At 35.7% G+C, this 19916-nt stretch overlaps 1 protein-coding gene across 6 annotated transcripts in view; it reads left to right on the forward strand.

Moving 5' to 3' along the window:
* Positions 1-19916, forward strand: part of LOC143249079 (dynein intermediate chain 2, ciliary-like) — a 100069-nt gene that overhangs the window by 11993 nt on the left and 68160 nt on the right. For 3 of the 6 annotated variants that reach the window (XR_013027507.1, XM_076498287.1, XM_076498288.1), the window contains exons 5-8: positions 5973-6053; positions 7102-7275; positions 7648-7771; positions 15113-15315. Coding sequence is in view for 5 of the 6 variants with exons in the window: in XM_076498287.1 (XP_076354402.1) it covers positions 5973-6053; positions 7102-7275; positions 7648-7771; positions 15113-15315 (582 nt within the window). In the remaining variant the exon portion in view is untranslated. Of the gene's footprint in view, positions 1-5972; positions 6054-7098; positions 7276-7647; positions 7772-15112; positions 15316-19916 lie in introns of those variants that run through there. The other 3 variants (XM_076498289.1, XM_076498290.1, XM_076498291.1) reach the window with 2 other exon arrangements.

Raw genomic sequence — 19916 nt, forward strand, 5'->3', positions numbered from 1 at the left:
CTGGTACAGATATTACGTTCATGATTCTTATATGATATTTTACATCTTATCACAAATAGCTTTCCTTGATTTATATTGCCTCCTATGTGCACAAATAAATTTTGCTCACCACTAGCCTTAATACTCCCACACACCTTCATATGTGTGCACATGACACAGTAATTATGCTGCAACCTAACACCAAAAGGAGTAAGACACAACTCTCATCAAAGCTGTTTTCATTTATATGCCCTCTCTTTTGTGCAGCCTGTAATCACTTCTCATTCCTGATTTTCAAGTGATTGCTCCTGTTCTCACCTTTGAGTTGATTAATTGCATATCTTTGTTTTTTGCATTTATTAGTTCATTAATTTTTGTTCATGTTTTGAGTGGTATCCCAAATAAATATTTTATATTATTATTTTTGATATGTATTTGAAGTTTGACATGAGGGAGTTAATTACCTTGATGCAGTCTTCTGGGTCACTGGATGATTGTCTTCTGTTACCATATGAGGATATACTAGAATATGTTGATGTGAATTTTGACAGCTTATTCCTTCATCCTACCCATGCCTCACTGTTGTTTGCTTTGGGAGAGGTGCTCAGGCCTTCTTCTACTTTTATTGTTTTTGGGGATGAGTTACGTTCAAGAGTTGGTATGCCATGACCCACATTGTACTTTGGCAAACCATGCTTTGGTATAGCACTGTTCTGCATTGCCCTCATTAGACTCTTGGTATTTCTGATTGCTTGTCTCTTTGGGGGTTTGGACCACAATCCTTTGATTACTTTTTACCAACATTCTTTTTCTTTTTGCCACTATGACACATCTCTTGTTGTGCACTCTTTTCTTGCTTAACGTGGCTTCTCTGTTCTTGGAATATTTTTGGAGTTGGGCTGCCTTTTTTTTTTTGCAGGTATATTTATCTCAAACCTCATTGTATGTTTTTCATATGGTTCCTTTTCTGCACCAGAAAGTTTCTGGGGGCATTCCTGACTCTTTGGTAACCAGAGCTGAGTCAGCATGGTTCTATACCTTCCTTTCTTCACAGTCTCCTATTTGCTCTTGCCCCTCATGAACCTTTTCCTGTATCTTTCCTTCCTCTCCTTTTGGGTGTTTACCTCTTGTATTTCTGTGGTTCACTGCCATTATTTGTGAAACCCTTTTGGAAACAACTGAACCGTCACAGACAATACATAGTAGGTTCAATTTCTGTGGGGGCTGAGCCTCTCTACTTTTCTCACATCTGGTAGTCCTTTGCCATAGACTCTTGTGTTTTGTGGGTTATCTTAGAAATAATGTGATTTTATTCCTGGTCTATGGAAGATGATTATAGGTGGTTCAGTGATCTCCCTTTACTTTTTGATCTCTCTTGTATCCATTTCATCCATCAGGATTGGGTTTTCTGTTCTGGGCTTGCCTTTGCTTGCTGTGTTTTGTTGTAGATGTTCTGTACATTTTACCATATTTGTCTTTCCCAGATCCTTTGTTTCCACCATAACATGGACTGTTAGCTACTTCTAGCTATCTCACAGGCCACCTCTGCCTATCATTCTCAGATCAATTCTTTCATCACTTGGGTCTTTTCCTCTTCATTTGTGGGTTGTGGAGCTACTGGTTCTCAACATATCCTACTCTTCTTTCCCACTGCTCTAGAGGCTCTACCTCATTTGAGGAAATTCTGTGGAATCCTTCATTCCTATTGATTGTGGCTTCATAAATTGCCTTCTGTGGACTTTGATAAACCATTGGAGACTCATTCAGGATCTTTTGGATGCTCTCTCCTGTTTCACAGATGATCTTTGTCAAGTGATTGGATTGAGACAACATCACTGTTGGTGTTCCTTCTCTTCCTTAACTGGAATTTCACATTTTTATGGATGCTTCTTTTTCCAAATGGAGGGCTAATCTAGATACTCGGTAGGTTTTGATGCAATGGACTCTCTTGGAGACTTCTCTCCATGTCAGTCTTTTGGAACTCTTTGCCATTCATGAGACTTTGGTCCATTTCATTTCAGACCTTTAAGACTAGTTAATGATGGGGCATTTTGACAACTCAACAATAGTCTCATACATCTCAGTTGAAAGACCTTTGATTTTGGACATTGAACCTCCTGTGTTGGGTCCATAGTTATCAAGTTCTTTTGTTGGCTTGTTATATTCTATGTGCCTAGAATTTTGCTGTGAATCATTTATCACATATTGGCAGGATTATCCCAAAGAATGATCACTGGATCCATGGGTGTTTTGGGGAGATCTGCATCCAGTGGGATGCTCCACAACCAGATGCCTTTGCCACTCCTCTCAATTCTCAGTTTCCTTAGTGAGAACAGTGGATGATCTCAGTCACAGTTGGTCGGATCTGTACTTTTTTTGCCTACCCTCCTATTCTTCTGATTCTCCAGGTCTTTTCCATAATACAGACCATTCCATGTTGGATTCTGTTGGTGTGCCCATACTGTCTGGGTCAGTTATGGTATTCCACTTCTGTGCTGACTACTGGTGTTATCTCCTCTTCCCCTTTCCTTCATTCTCTTTTCTCAACCTCTGTCCAACATGCATCATCCATATATTATCCCACACAGGCTTTACATGTGGCTTTTGTCCTATCCCTGGACATGCAAACCAAACTTTTGCAGCTTGTGGCATCCTTGATTTTTATTCTTTTTGTCCTTTCTCCATGGCAGTGAACTAAAGAAAGTGGTACATGTACTATCATTGGTATATATGTTGTGGTTATTCTCCATCCCATCTAATCCTTTCCCACATCCCTTCCTTTCTAACCTGGCTGTTTGAAAGAGACCTTTCAATCCCTTCAGTTGCAGCCTATCTTCCATATTTGTCAGCTATATTCCATTTTATAGGTTATACCCACGCTTTTTAATTATCAGTCTTGTTCCGTTTGCTCCATACCTTCCTCATCTCCCAGCCTCTTTGCCCTGCATCTCTCCTGAGCTAGTACCTCCTTATTTTTCTTCCTTTTGAACCCTAGTTGATCTGTTCTTTCTATCTTCTTTCCTTCCATTGATGATGTTGGGTTGAATGCTGATGTTGTTGTTTAGAGGTGTTCATTATTGATGTTTATTGTGCTTTGTTTCATGGTTTCTGTGTGGTCAGCCTGGTATAGCCAAGGCACTTGATTTGCAATTTCTGAGTCGTGGGTTTAAATACCCACCCCACTAAATATACTTACCCTTTTAGTCATTGAAACATTATGATGTGACAGTCAATCCTATTATGTGTTGGTTATTTTCTTGCCCAAGAATTGGTGATGGGTGATGATCACTAGCTGCCTTCCCTTTAGTCTTTCACTGTTAAATTAAAGGTGACTAACACAGATAGCTCTCATATAGCTTTGCACAAGATTCAAAACAAATCAAATCTATGTGTTTTTTTTTTTTTCCAATTGTTCTTTTCTACCCGAAACTTTGACTGCTGAGGAGGGTACTTACATCTTCACACCTACTTCTTTTTCTTCCATATCCCATATCCCACTGTTATGTCTGTTATGATACTGAGTATCTGTTCATTCTGGTAAGGAGTCTGTGCTGTTATATGGCATTTACCGATTCCATCCATAGTTCCCACTCCTATGCATTTATTCTTTGGTATCCTTCCCAGTCTTATGACTTTTTTCCCATTACCCTTCCACTTTGGATTTGCCTGATTTATTCTTCCCTTTCTTCTGATGATTTTCATCATTTTTGGGTATCCTTTATCACATTTGTCACCTTATCATGTCCCTGACTGCCTATTTCCACTATTGTTAAAACTTATCCCATACCTTTACTGCTCTTTGTCTTCCTCTCCTAGTCATTTCTGTTCCCATTTTGCACTCCACAGTGTCCCTTTACATGGGTAAATTCTTACCCAAATTTACTGTAAAGCCTGTATGTCATATACACACATCATTGAGATGGTGTGGTTCACAAAGCTGTCTGTAGGATGCCTTATGGTATTTTGTTTCATAAAGATGTTTGTACTGGACCACATACAGACACACATGGACTAACATGAGTATAGCAGACAGGGTTTACTGTCAGTGCCAGATTATCCATGTATATATAGATCACAGGATTAGTCTGCTTTTCCAAATTAGGTATCATGGTCACCCACTCCACTGTCTTTAGTGCAGCATTCCTCCAAACTCTCCAATGTGTTGTTCTCCCTTTTTGTAGTGGAATATGGGAGTCCATGTCACTTACTAGTTCCTAACTGCTGAGTTGATTAACCATAGAGACTCACTCTTTATTGTGCCTCAGTCCTACTCAGTTGAGAGTAGATCAGTGGTATTCTGCTGGTGTAGATGGCATTGACAGTTATCCTCCCACTCACCTGACATACAATTCCAGATGTCAACAAGTGTTCAATGATGCATTTGACCAATGCACAATTTATCCCTCTGGCTGAAATACTCTCCTTCTTACCATTCCTTGAATGTCAGTCCCAGGTAGATATGGTGATGATTAGAGCTCACATGTGAATGGTTCAGATATCCTTCTCCTACCAAGGTCTAGATGATTCATTCCCAATGCCATCTAGTTCTGGACTGGAGTTGGACTGCCACATTGCTGTCTGCATTCCTATCATCATCATCCAGATGAGTATTTCAAGCAGATATGGTGATGGTTGTGTTGAATGTGCAAATATAATAATGCAGATCATTGGTACAGAGGCACATCTTTCCTACCAGTTTCTGTATCAGAGGTGAAGTGTAGAGAACCCTCTTCCTTTCATGGCCTGTATATCCCCATCATAGTTCACTTGATGTTGGTTGAGGTTGATCTCCAGTTTACAGTCAAGTGTACTTTAGACATCCTGCACTTGGATTTCTTTAGTTGTACACGTGTGGCCAGGAACACTCTTCCTATCATGGATTGGACAATACATTCCCAATGCAGCTTGGTGATGGTTTGCAGATGCACCCACACTTTGCTGTCCATCTTTCTATCATCCACTACGTGTTGGTTTCTGGCAGATATGGTGATGAATGAGTTGGAAATGTACCCATGTTTGAGCTGGGGAGTTCCTTCAGTTGTTCTGCCCTTTTGGTGATACACTTTTATATGAGCATAGAACATACCTGGTTTAGAAGTGATGTAGGCTTCCATTGAGTGCTGCATTCCATCTATTCAATCCCTCCATGGTTTTCCTATGGGTGCTTTCTGAAGTGGGATAATCTTCTGTCCAGACTCTTCACCAATTCAATGAAAGATTCTAGCTATGTGTAAGTGGAGGTCAGATGTATTGAAAGCTAACATTTTCCTACACTGGAAATGTATTTCTGATAGATACTTACTTCCTCTCACATTTCCAACCCAACTGCCTTACTTTCAGTGTAGATTTTGTATATGCAATCCAATCTTAAAGTGATTACAGGCTGCACTGAAGAGGGGGCACTAGTGACAATAGAAGTTGTGTTGCATTCTTATTGGTAGAGGATTTCAACATGATTATTTGCATGAAAGTCTCTCATGAGGGTAAATGGGAGCATCAAGGCTAGTGGCAAGTGAAAATTGAACATATAGATGGTGGTATAAGTCAGGAAAAGCTATTTGTGGGAGGAGGTGGTATTCATCAGAAATGTATTTTCAGTATAGGTAAATATTAACGTCCAACTCCAACCATTACTGTGTTTGTTGTTTCTCAGTTGTCCTGATGGCCTTCGTTATTAAGTGAAACTCCTCTTTGGCAATAGGTATGGCAGGCATAGTGTGGCTGAAATGCTATTATACACTCTTCTTCTTGAAGAAAACTCTAAGGGACCAAAAAAGAATCTAGCATTTAAAATTTAGATTAAAAAAATCATGCTTCTCTAGCAAAGAGAATTCACACTGTAACAATGATTATTAATTATTAAAATTCAATGTTTATATTTAAATTATAAGATGATATGTACATATTGTAAATACTGTAAAATCAAGAGGATCTCTTTTTTTTGTTTTTGAGACTGAATTTATAATGAATATCTTTTTTTTTTCTTTTGGAAGGAACTAAAGCAAGAAGTTACACGCATCTTAAAAACTGACAACCCACAAGCTCCACAATATGTTGTTAGGTTCAGTTTCAGGGTAAGTCAGTATAATCAAGTTAAAAACCTGTTGTATAAAAGTTAAAGGGGAGCTATTTGATACTGAGAGCTGTGAAGTTTATATTGAAATTCAAACAAATACAATACCAGGTTAGTACAACTGGAAGAAAAAATGTTTGCCCTTTTTTTTTTTTTCTATTCAAGTTCTTGAATTAAATTATTCTGAATTTTAATGTAAGCTAGCAAGTACTAAAGAACAGAGTTAATTTAGTGAACCAGTCATACAGTTCTAATAAAAATTATATTTTGGTAATATTAACTTTTGAGCATGATTTTATATGTTAAATATAATACAAACATACTAAAAAAGCAATCTCAGCATGTTCTGAAAAATAAAGTACATTTCTATGTAGTAAACATTTTGAAAATTTACTTAACTAGTGAAAATAAATGGCTTCTCTCATCCATTGTATTCTGAACTTATTGTGGCATAGAAAGATAATCAAAAATATTTTAACCATTTTTATTTTCCAGAAACACAGTAAAGCTGTAAAGAACATACAGTAAATTAACAAGTATTTATTATCAATGTACACTATTATTGCATTAAATATTTCACAATAACATTTGATACCACAGATTTCTGTCAGAAATTTTATCAGAGTATTTTACAATTGTTTTACCATTGCAGTGCTTCAGGCTAGATAATATTGGTTGTTTTCCTAAAACAGACATACATATGTCTGTATAATAATATTATTATAATTAAAGAATTGGTTCCTTATATTATACATTACAGGTATATATCACAAACAGACAGACACATGCACATCTTTTTAGAGTCAATCTAGCAAGAAAACCACAAAAAAAAGTGATTCCTTATATAGCCAGTGCATTTTAGTAACAATGCATTTCAATAATAGCTTTTATATAAAGTTGCTTAGCAATAAAAGTATAACATAATATTGTTGTTAAGAGTTGATATGTTGAAAGTGTAAAATGAAATATATAAATGAATAAATTGAAAAAAATATTTGATGTTTTTTGGCTGACTGTCTATGATTGATATGTATATCTTATATTAGTAGGAACCACTTCTTTCTTATGTGGTTTTTCACAAGCTCCTCTTTAGAAAGATGTACATGGATGCATACTCATGGATAAGTAATAACAACCAGGTGCACAGCATCAGGTGTTTAGAATTCAGAAAAGAAGATCATGTCACACACATACTTTCTGATTTTCTAATCCTTCAACCTCATGTAAGATCAAGTTGTCTGTATTGTGTTTCATAATTTCAGTAGTTTCTCCAATATTTCTAGCAGTCATATTATTAGTTGAGTCAAAATAACTATGTTTTCCCGTTGTATGTTATGTCAAGTACAATTTACATGCTAAGCTAAACATATGAAACAAATTTTTTTGTGAGTTTTAACATGTTCTCATAACCTAATGATAGAATTTAAGATTTGGTCGCATTTCTAACTTATTCAAAATAAGTGACAGTTATTTTGAAACATAATTACTTGCCAGCAATTGTCGTCCCTTATTTTGTAACAAGTACTGTCTTTTTTTTTTTTTTTAAGTGTGTAGTTTACCTTTCAACCTATACTGATGCTATACTAATTATTTAGGAACAAAACTATATGCCAGTGCTCAGTATTCCACAGCTGATTATCCATTATGAAAAAAGAGGAAACCTAATCCCCAAGAAAGGGATACAAGAATCAACACAATGCTTTGAAGGAAAACAGCAAGGTTAATACATTAAATAAAGACACTTGTATGTTTGTATGTGTGTGTGTGTGTGTATTGATATTTTTCTTCTTATATTTCAACTGTTATTTGTAGGTAAAAGAAGATATATTCTGACCATTTTCTAGAATGATACATAATTCAGTAACAGACTGCATCTAATTACTTTGTTATACTGAAACACCATTTGTTTTTTGTTACATTAACTTCTTGAAGTGGTAACCTGTGAAACTGTAAAATCATGTTTGAAAAAAAATGCTCCATTTTTTTCCCTATTAATTATGTAATTCAACTAAAAGGCCATGGATGTTTTTAGACCCCATAACTGGGTTTATCTGGTCAACACACTCTTTAAATTTCAAGTCTATACATTTAAAAAATTTTTTTTAAAATAAATTTGAATAAAAAGGTCCTGTTCCAGTAAGTAATATAAGAAATAAACTGTGGCCTTTATTATTCCACAGCTAAAAGGTTAGATCATCCTGCATTAGGGCACCATACTGATGGTTGAATTTGACTGTTCAAGCCTGTTGATATTCATTTCAATTACAGTGTAGGCTAACAGATAGTTATAAATATCAACAAGACAGCATGTTCTGTAAATGTTTTGCTGAGAATAATTTTGAATGTGGACAGCACAGAAAATACAAGTAAACAATGGTAAATGAATAAATAGAATCTTTATTCAGAAACAACATGTAAGTTTAAAATTGCTGGCTGGCTTCTTTATTTATTCTAAAGACTACTACTGGCTGTTGGGTCAGAGAAATCAGGGTCGAAAAATATCTTCAGAAGACATAGATGAAATAAAATTTAATGAAGATACTATGCTATCAAGTCAGATCAGTATTCTAGTGCAGTATTTTACAACTCCAGATTACATATATAGTTGTAGCTTAAATGTTTACATATATAGTCGTGGCCTAAATATTTACATATTTTGTAACACTTAAGATCATTATTATTAAGATGAAATACAAATACACATATTGCTATCAAACTTAGAAGTACAGGTTATATTAAACATCTTAATATGTAATTTGAATGAGATGGGTTTTATAGACACTGAACAATTTATTAGAACAGCAAACAATTTTATTAGGCACCTGTAAAAAGATGTATAATTAAAAATTTCTCCTGTTACAACAAAACATTACCAAAACATATATAATAACAAAATATAACATCAAGTTATTATAAGTAGCATTAGTACCCTTGTATCAGTCCATACTAAACATTCAATACTTGGGTGGTTTTCTTTGTTCTCTGAAAACTTCTGCAAGATGACATGTCATGCTGTCAATGAGATTATTAATGTGATACACCATGATTTCCCTCCAAACATGTCACTAGAAGGCACTGCAACTTAGCTACAGTAGCTGATTTAGGGTAATTGTTAACAATTTTGTGGTTGAGTTTTTCCCAACAGTTCTTAATGGGATTATAATCTGGAGAGTTTGCCGGCCATGACAATCTTACAATGTTCTTGTGGTTAAGATAATCCTGTACAATATGCACACACTGTAGGCAGTGGAATTTTCCTCCTTGAACACTAAAGTTATTGCCAAACATTACTCTAGCATATGTCAGAAATATCATCAGTGAAGAGCAGCTTTTCAGACATGGTGAATAACTGCCCAAACATGTACTGCACCACTTTCTTCATATTTCCTGTGGGAAAGAGAGTCTTCTCTTATTTATTTTATAGGCAAACAATGAACACAAATCTTACCACCAACTTTATCAAGCTGAAAACAGTGGCCTATCTGTAATTTGGCATGCTGATTCCCCCAAGTAACAGTGATGGTGGTGAAAATGTTGCCCATTCTTTTGTATTCTTTGACAGATTAACTCTTTATTCTAGCTTCAACTTTACAGATCTTGTCTATTTTATTCAACTATTACAAATCACTACATCTTTCCTTCCACATACTAAGTCCTCTTAACCTATTAGTAATTGCAGAGATCAAGTAACTGTGTACTTGGTTTATCTTTGAATTACTAAAAGAAAATAAATGTATTTTAATATTTTCACATGGCTTGACTAGTTATAGCTCAAACTTCCTTATTAACTAAGGTTTGATGGGTTTTTTTCCAAATCGTACATACCTCCTCTCTCACTTATACCTATTACTCAAATAGGTTTTTCTTTTCTCACCTAAGCACTGTTCTGATTTTTTTTCTTGCTTGCTCAAGTCTTTTATATTCCACACAATTTCACTTTGTGATATAGGTCTTGTGACATTCTCCATCTACATCAATGTGCTCTATATCCTGGTGCTATATATAAGTACATTATTCCTATAATTTTATTATTTTTCTCAACAAAGTGTCACTAAAGGGTTTCCCAGTGTTACAGTTGTTTGGAGATACTTTGAATGTTATTTTGTTATCGAGTTACTTTCATAACAATAATAACAGTAATTAAGTATAATAATTTTTTTTTCATCCAATTGGCAAGCCAATTATGATGTAAATTTTCATGGATGCTAATTGGGTCTCTCCTCTCCCACCTCTAATACTTAGTGCTACACAACAACTAGGGAAGGTTCACTCTCAGTTAAGACTATCAGTGATCTTATTCATAGTGAGATGGAGACATATATTTGGAGATTGATGGTCTTCCAGAGGGCTCAGAGGCTGCATTTGAGGGGAGTGAGAGACATTTTGAAGAAACTTTAGATTTGCTTTTTCCTTGCATTCTTTAACCCATTGCATTTTCAGTTTCCCTGTAGATCAGTGGTAAGTTTAAAGACTTGCAATACTGCTGTTTGATTCCCTAGGGTGGATACAGCAGATGGCCCACAGTTGCTTTTCTCTAAGAAAATAAATTACTTTATTTTACAAGAAAGGAAGCCACTTTTGGATACATTGGTTTTCATTTGTTTTTCTTGTGTTGGTTCTTTAAGTGTGTTATGTTTTGTGTTTTCACCTGGTTGCTTTTGAGCCTGCATCTTAATTTATGGCTGAAAAGTATGGGATCAGTTTTTCTCCACACACAGAAACTGTGGCTCATCCTGGTAGGTTTATTTTTTAGTTATGTAAAGTAACAGTTATATCTTATCTGACATGTTGGAACTTCATGTTTTAAACTATGATTACTAGGTAAGGCATCTTGCAAATCTCAAATAATTTTTGTTCCTAGAATTTTAGGGTTCTATGGCAAATGTCGTAGTTAACCTATATATGTCTATGTTCCCTGATTGGACAAAGTAAGTCAATGGACTTACAATTCATCTTCGGTATTTTGTTTCCTTTCACATTTTTTGTTAGAAGACTCTCAGGATCATTAGTGTCTTTGAAGCAGAGTGGATCCATTCTTAGTGTACTCATTGGTTTAATTTTTGGCTTCTGCATCCCTCCTGGTTATTCTTGGAGTCTCAAATTTCATCAGTTCCAATGGGGAGTCATAGTTGTGTCCATATTTGTGAGTAACAAACCCCAACATCAGCTCCTTGGTACATTGGTACTCAGAATAGATTCTGTCTATATCCAAGGTTTTCACTGATTAGTCAGATTGCCAGCAACATCAGTGATTATTGTACACCTTCAGGTGCTGTGGGAGCTTGATTCTAAGATTTTTTGTACATGTGGTAATCTTATCAATCAATCCAGAAGCTCTGCAGGTCCTTGAGTCACAATTGGTCATTCAGTTCAAATATTCCCCACCATTATTTACCCAGCCCATGGAGTTTCTGTCTCACACAGTTCGTTGAGATTTTGACCATAGTTCTAGGGTTATCTGAGTCTAGTTGATCTGGGGGTAGTGAGAGAGTTGGACTACTTCTTCAGAGTTTTTATTCTTGTTAGTTGTTGGAGCCTATGAAGACAAGAGATTCCATTTTCTTCATGAATGGCTTTCTTTAGAGATGGAGTACATTTATTAACACTAAGGAATTCCAGAGTATGCATGAAAAATGAGGACCCTCTACAGAATGTATTAATTCTTCTTGCTCTGCAGATCCAGTCTTTTGGTCTTGGTCTGTGCTTCTTAAGGACCAAATCATCAGGTTTCATTCTGATAATTCTGCAGTGGTGTCTTCTGTTTCTCATAAGGAATATGGTCTAGAGCTCTTTATTTTCAAGTTTTGAACCTCCTGGTCTTATCATTCTTCTAGATTGCCATGTTTTATAAGTGATGTCTATGGTAGCAGGTTCTTTGTCTCAGTCTAAACAGATTCTGCTAATAGGATAAATGTTGCATAGTTCAGTTGGATTATTTTTCATTGGATCAACCAGCTAATGGGAATTTTGCCTCTAGTACCTCATCTTTGGGCCTTGAAAATTAATGCTTTCCATCAAAACAGGATAGAATTACCACTCTCAACCTTTTCTGCACTTTATATTTTATCCAGAATGCTAAATATGATTTGTTCCAACCCATTATCAGATCTTGTTGAGTGCATCATATTGGTGGCTATGCCATGGTTTCTGGTTCTACAGCCCTGTCTGATGTGTGTAACTCTTTCACTTATTTTTAAATTTTTCCTGTGGAGGCAACCATGATCAGAGATATACCTTGATTTTTAGAAGTTCACACTTCTGATGTAGAGGTTATGCTGTCTTTACCATTACATTGATGATTAATTTCTAAGATTTATATGTATCTGGCTCAGTTTCTGCTTTGTCCAAAATTCACTTTTCAAAAGGTAATGATGCATATTGGCAATGTTTTATTGAGAGGATATTGAACCCTTTTCATTCAGTGATGTCAATCATAACTCGTCTTTTTTATTTAACTCTTTGGCAAGATTTTTGCACCTTCCAGAATTGCCATTATTTATGGTGGCCTAATCAACTACACTTTTATTATTACAACTACATACTTTTGAGACCCCACTACTCTCCAGATTCCTCATATGATCTTGGGTAATTGGTCCCAAAGGACCACTCTGGTTACTTAATAGGTAGATTCAGGTTATGTGTTCCTTTTCTACACTTGTTTCTGGTCTAACCATATAATATATGCCCCTTTTATTTGCAAGTTTATTTTTTTATGGCTGCTGACCAATGGACATCATAGGTTGGAGTGATTTGTGCTATTTGTTAATTGACCACTTTCTCAGTCTCTCTATATTTTTGATCCAGTTCTTCTTGCCCAACAATCTCTCATATAGAAAAATGGTTCATTCCTTTTCTCTGATTCATCTTCTCAATCTCTCTCTATGTCACATTAGATTTTGATTTGAGACATGTTCAATGAGGGTCTTGAAGTTTTTGTCGTCTGTACTTGTACCTTACTTTCTTATCATAATTCTGGTGGTTCAGAATGCATCATGGCTATGAGGGTATTATAATGTGATGGTCAATCCTATTGTTTGTTGGTAAAAGAGTAGCTCAGGAATTGATAGTAGATGATAATGACTACCTGTCTTCCCTCTAGTGCTAAATTAGGGATGTCTAGCACAGATAGCCCTAATGTAATTTTTCACAAAATTTCAAAAACAAACATTTCATCAATACCTTTATCTTGCATTATTTGCCTGATCTAACAGTCTCTTCATCTGAGAGTTTTTTGCCTGCCCTCTATAGCTATCTTAATTATTTCTGCTAGATTATCCAGAGGGGTAAGTATTTTTATTTCTGCATTTCAAAATCCCTTACCTTATTTTTACATGATTCCACTCAATGGTAAGTGTTGCCCAGACAGGTGTATTTTTCTAGCAACCGCTATTTAACTGTAATTACTACCAGTTGCAATCGGCTATGCAGAAATGAGCTCACCAGGTAGTGTTACCATATTATGCTGGATCACCACTCATGGATTATCATGAGTAAAAGCTAAATTCTGCTCTTCCCTGCTGATCATCAGATTAAATAAATTGGGGTCAATTTCCCTTTATAAATTTAAGGAACTTTATTCATCTATTTCACTGTTTTCAGAGCACTGTTCCTCAGGACCCTTTAATGTGCATCATCCCCCAGACTCTTCTAGTGGAGCTAGGAAGTCTTTACCATATCCAGTTTCTAGTCACTGGGTTGGAGGACAGATGCTTTTCTTTAGAGTGTTAGAGTGACTTCTTGCACTCTTGGAGAAGAGTGCAAAACTGAGAGATCTACCTATCCAGGTCCATGGATGGTTCTTCCCAGATGTAGTTAGAAGTAGCACCAGTCTATGTGTGAGGCTACTCATGATACCAGTTCAGATTCGATTCTCAGCATTCTAGTTAAGGTGTGCACAGCCCTTCATTTTTATCAATATCAGTTCAGTATATTGTTCATTGGAAGAGGTTTACTATCTCCTTGTAATTCAAAGTACAAACTAATCCCATCCTGGGTCCTTGATTGAGCATAATTGTTTCGTGTTGTTCCCATAATTCCAGAGCAAGTGGAAGGCTCCTTGTTCACTTGATCAGGGAATGATGATGAAGGTTCATAGTTCCAGACCAGATTAATTCTGTTTCTTTGCCTTTCAGGTTTCTTGAGGTGGAAGAGAAGATTTGTCTGCTTCAGTGTTGCTTAATTTCTTATCATGATTCTGGCTGTGGGTGGAATCTAGTCATAAGTGTTTCTATATATAACATTACATTCCAATTGCTTTAGCCACCAATGTGGAATGTAGGGACCAATACCCCTTAATTTCAAATCCAGTAGTGGAACCCCAGCTGTCTGGTTGGGGCTGGTGTATAGTGATGATTACTAATGCACAATTTCCCACTTTACACAGGGCTGAGTTCAGGGTGAAGAACATACCTGTTCTGGATATGGTTCCCCATGCAGGTTCTACTGTTATTTTGCTTCACTCATGATTTATGCAGATGCTTTCTGTATTGATAATGCCCTCACTGGCCTCTGTACCTTATTAATGGGGGATTTTTGCTATAAGTGGGAGCAGAGGTATGTTTGTTTTGGTAGTTAACATTTTCATAAATTGAAAATATATTTCCAACTACACTTATCTCTACTTACATTATTCTGTCATTCCTCCCCTCTAAGAACCAGTTGTCAAAAAACGTGACAAAATTATTTGAATGAGGTGTTTATGTAGGTAACAGAATAGACAGTGCCTTGAAGTAGGTGGAGAATATTGCAAGACGTATATCACAAAGGTAAACTGACTGGGGTGTGAAAGACTAGAGCAAGGGATAAAAAAACACACCAACCAATGCTTAGATGGGCAAAGCAGGTAAAACTCTGTCTGTTGAGTTACAGCTATAATTGGGAGAGGAAGTAATAATCACTGCAAATGCATTTTCAATTTTGGAAAATGTTAACTTTCTTTACAAATTTTTAGTCCACTGCTGATTGTTAAACTTTAATCGTGTAAGTTTACTATCAACTTGGTCAAATATGTTTCTTATGTAGCTGATGCATAAAATTTGTTTTTGTATTATTTCTCATTAGAAACTTTGGAATCATTTGTGGAACCTATAGTAGAAGCTGAAGAACATGAATGTCATGATGAGAACATAGAAGAAGAAACTGCACTTCAGGAAGCTGTATTTCAGACAAGTGTTGTTGAGGAAGATGTATTTGGAGAAACTAGGTTAAAAAACAAGTTTAATTTCTATGAACGAGCTGCACAAACTTACAACAATCCTTACAGGGTAAACTTTCAGTAGTTCTGTTTAACTTTATAACTGGCTTATATTCTTTTGGCTTAATGCAGTATAAATAAATAAGACAAACATTTTAACATTTTATTATAATATTATTTGTTTGTACAAATAGCTGTATAGGTAATGGACATTTATACACAACTTTCTACTTGAAAAATCTAATAAGTTTTAAAATATTATTATGATGATTTTTAATGAATTGATAAAAATAGTTTTTTGCCCCTTGGTGGCTCAGCTGTTAGTATGTGAGCTTATAACTAAAAAAAAAACAGGTTTTAGTACCCATATTGGGAAAAGTACAGACAGCCCATTGCATAGCTTTATGCTTTACAACAAATAGACATTGTTTTTATATAATAACTGTTAATTTAAACTTTCTTAGAATCTAATTTTGTGAGTGTAATGGTGTAATAGTGCAGTATTTTCATGAATAATTGATTTCCCCTAAAAGTGGCAAGATAAGTCTGCTAAATAATGGTAGATTCATCATGATATATACTGTGAAATAATTTTGTCCTCTGGCTAACTGCATTCATTAGAAATAAAAATAAACTAAAGACAAATATCCAATTAAAGCAAACAGTCTTTATCAAAAACAGACAAATATATATAAATATATACACTATAAATATGTATTTTACTTGCCTCTATTGGAGAGACAGCTTTGAAAATTTTTCATATCAGTTCATATCGTAGATGAATCTAACACTGGTGAACTATTACTCCAGACTGAATAAATTTTTCATTACTCTCACACTAAGTCTTTAATCTGAAACTTATCCAGAGCAACTATGCTTATCCATGTGACTGACATTCCCAAATCACAAAGAAGCATTAGAGAGATTAATACCTCAAAAATATCACTTGAATGCCATAAGAAATGATAACTGTCTATTTCTGAGGTGATACCTCTCCAATACACAAAGATTAGCTTGATTCCTTCACATGTCTGCCTATGAGATTTGTATACCAATAGCCTTGAGCTACCTAAATAAATACATGCTTAACATGAATTGGGCTAATTAAATGATGTTATCATCATGGGAAAATAGCGCTCTCCCAGCAGGATGGTGGCACAACCTCCTTGTGCAGCCCTGAGCACTTGCATTTGAATTAACTTCATTCTTTTTCTTGGCATTATCTAGAATAGATTAATTTAAAAATTGTTAATGAATTACTTTAGCTTTATGATAGCTTATGACTGAGTTAATTTTTTTCACATTTACCTGGTTTAGTAATGGTGGTTCACATAAACAGCATGGTTTCTTTCATTTCACTTCGGAAAACAAAATTTGTTTGTTGCCTGCCTATATGATTTCTTAAGTGATTGTAACTACCACTTCTTCTCATGATTGATAAGTTATTCTGAACACAGGGCTAGTGGCTAATGGAGGCTTATTGTCTGTGGGGGATGTGAGAGTCTTTGTTCAATGTGTTGCAGATTTCTTCATATGCACTGGGTCTCCTCATTCCATCCATTCAACTGACACATCTACCCAATTTGAATAAGTTGATGATGATTTTTTTACTGGCTGTATCTCCCACAACAGTTTATATAAGAACAATTTTATATGTAGAGGAAATTTCTTCTTTGACATGATTTTGTAGGAAAGTTTTGTTGTTTTTTTTCCCCTCTATTCTTCTATTCTCCCTTTACTTTGCCTTTGCCTCACATTAGAATCTCATATCTCAAACATTTTTGCACCACACTAACATGCCTCATCCTCTTTTGTCCTGGCTTATGATCATTCTTTATTACTGTTTCTTGATTTCCAGTCTTTGTAATCTCTCTTACCTTCTGCTGTGATGCTTAGCATCATCTATGGTAGTGATGGGTAAGTGTTTCAGTGTAATATTGTTGGGCTTTCAGTTTAAACAATAGTAATAATAACAATAAATCAAAAATGTATAACTTTTAAGTTTTTTATTCAAGATACACATTCATATTCAAAAATTTATATAGATAAAGTTTGTAGAAAACTTATTTTATTGAGTGAAAATATTGAAACTGTTTCAGTGGTGCTGGATACACTTCACAGTTATATATTGAGATTTAAATTTTCTTTTTTTCACTTGCATAATCTTCACTTTTTTTCTCCACTCTACCATTTGGACCAATTTTACATTTTGTTGATAGTGTTTAACATCTGTAGCCTTTGGTGATTTACTTAGGACTGGAAGTGGTGAAAAACTGCTTTATTACTGCCTGATGAAAATAATAGTGTCATTCTCTTCCCAGAATACTGATTATATAGTTAAAAGTTATTTAGTAGTCACTTGTAATATATGAATAAAATTTTTCTTATCTCATTGTTTTTTTAGCAATTATAATAGTATAACATCTGATCTTGCTTGTTGATTTTACTCATTTACTCATATAAGTATGAAGTACAACACCCGTACATAATGCTCAGAATCACATAGCATACTACTGTTAATGCACATTCCATCTGGTGGACAAGAATATCAACAAGTTAGGGAAGTATGTGTACATCAAGAGCACAAGTGAACAAGTGCTAAAAGTACATAAGCACATCCTTAGTAATGATCGTGTTGATTTCTTTTTACTATCCAGTTTTCATGCCAATATCTCTTTCTTATCACTCTTCTGCATTACTTCATGTCACTTCATATTATTTCTGAAGGGTTTTATGGAAAGATTTGTTCTTTTCTTTTCATTATGTTGGCTCATAATTTTTCTGTTCTATCCATCCCTACGCTGTTGGGACAGGTTTTTCTCCGAGCTAATTTATATCTCCCTCATGCTTATCTCTGTAATCTTCATTGGGTTCCTGTTCTTCACCCATGGTCTTTGGATGTGTTCATGATCCACTAGAGATTCAGGCCAAAGTAGCTTGGAATTAATTCTCATTGTCTATCTTGATTTCTTATTCTCTTAAACATTGCCTCTTTTTCTGCTTCTAAACTTGTTTAATCCATGTCTTCCAAATAAATACTTAAACAAAACATTGAAAAAAATTGTCCACAGGTAAACAACCATGTCTTGAAGATTCTGAACAGAAATTTTCAACATCTGTAACACCTGAACCTCATTTTCTTATACTAGATTCTCTTTCACACAAACAAGTGACTAGAGGGACTTGCTAGCTCTCCAAAGTCAGTAAAGAAGCTTTGCTCTGCTGACATATTGGTGGAAACATCCACATCTCAACACAGTGAACTCCTCTTTCATTCAAAGGCGATTGGGGATATACCTATTGAAGTTATACCTAATGCTACTTTGAATTCATTACAAGGAGTTATTGTTGAGAGGGATTTGAAGAACATCCCCGAGTCGGAGATTCTTGCTGGTTTCTCCACCCAAGGAGTTTCTGCTGTGAGGTGTATCTCCACTCGCAAAAATGGAATTATGATGCCAACCAATGTCCTTATTTTGACATTTACATCACTGCCTCCACCTGCCACCATCAAGGCAGGTTATCTTAACTGCAAGGTAAGGCCATACATTCCAAGCCCTCTCAGATGTTTCCAGTGTCAGCAATTTGGTCACTTGAAGACATCATGTCATGTTGTGGTGGCAAGGATCACAATACCTATGGGTGTGAAACAGATTCTTGTTATTTTAATTGCAGTGGCTCTCACCCATCCTACTTTTGTTCTTGCCCTTAATTGTTGGAGGAAAAAGATGTACAGCATTTGAAAGCCATTCTAAACATTACTTACTCTGAGGCTTGAAAGTTGCTGTCCGCCACTTCATCTCAGACGTATGCTGCTGCACTTCATTCCACTACTACAGTGGGAGTGAAAGTGGATCTCTTCGTGCCTCCAAAAGAATTGTTCTCAATCCATGTGAAAAGTCTTTTGACCTCCATGGATAAAAAAGTTGATGAATCAACGTCAACACTCATCACTGTCCCTAACATACATTCCAGCAAACTTCAAGATCCACTTCCTTTGGTGCTGGGTATAGGCATTTCCTTTGGGTACATCTTCTTCTCCCACACCAAAATGCAAAATAATCATTCATTCACATACTTAGTCACTGTAATCCCCTTCCAACAACAAAGACCTGTGCAATCAACCCAGGCCAGGATCCATGGAGGTTGACAGACCTCCCTCGAATAAATACAATAAAGAAAAAAGTTGTGGTCATAAACACGTAAATAAAAATGGCCACCTTTATACAATGGAACTGTTGAGGTTTACGTTCTAATCTGGATGACATCAAAGCATTGATTGCTTCCTACCATCCTGTATGTCTTTCCTTACAGGAAACATTTCTGAAACCTGCTGATACAGTCATCTTTTGGCAGTTTTCTTTGTACAGAAATGACAGGCCATGTGATGGATGAGTGCTTGGAGGGGTGGCATTGTTGGTTGATCAGCATGTGCCCACTTTTTCTTTGCCCCTTGACACACCCTTGGAGGTTTGTACCATCACTGTTTGTTCTCTCTACCTGTTACCTAGAGATCAATCTGACCTTGATGCTCTCATTGAACAGTTGCCAGCTCCCTTTTTAATCCTAGGGGAGTTTAATGGGCATTATCCTCTCTGTGGAAGTGCTGATATTGATGGGAGGGGTCACTGTGTTAAGCATATGCTCTCTGATCACAACCTTTCTCTTTTC

This window comes from Tachypleus tridentatus, chromosome 4 (assembly GCF_004210375.1).
Source record: "Tachypleus tridentatus isolate NWPU-2018 chromosome 4, ASM421037v1, whole genome shotgun sequence".
NCBI classification, from domain to species: domain Eukaryota; kingdom Metazoa; phylum Arthropoda; class Merostomata; order Xiphosura; family Limulidae; genus Tachypleus; species Tachypleus tridentatus.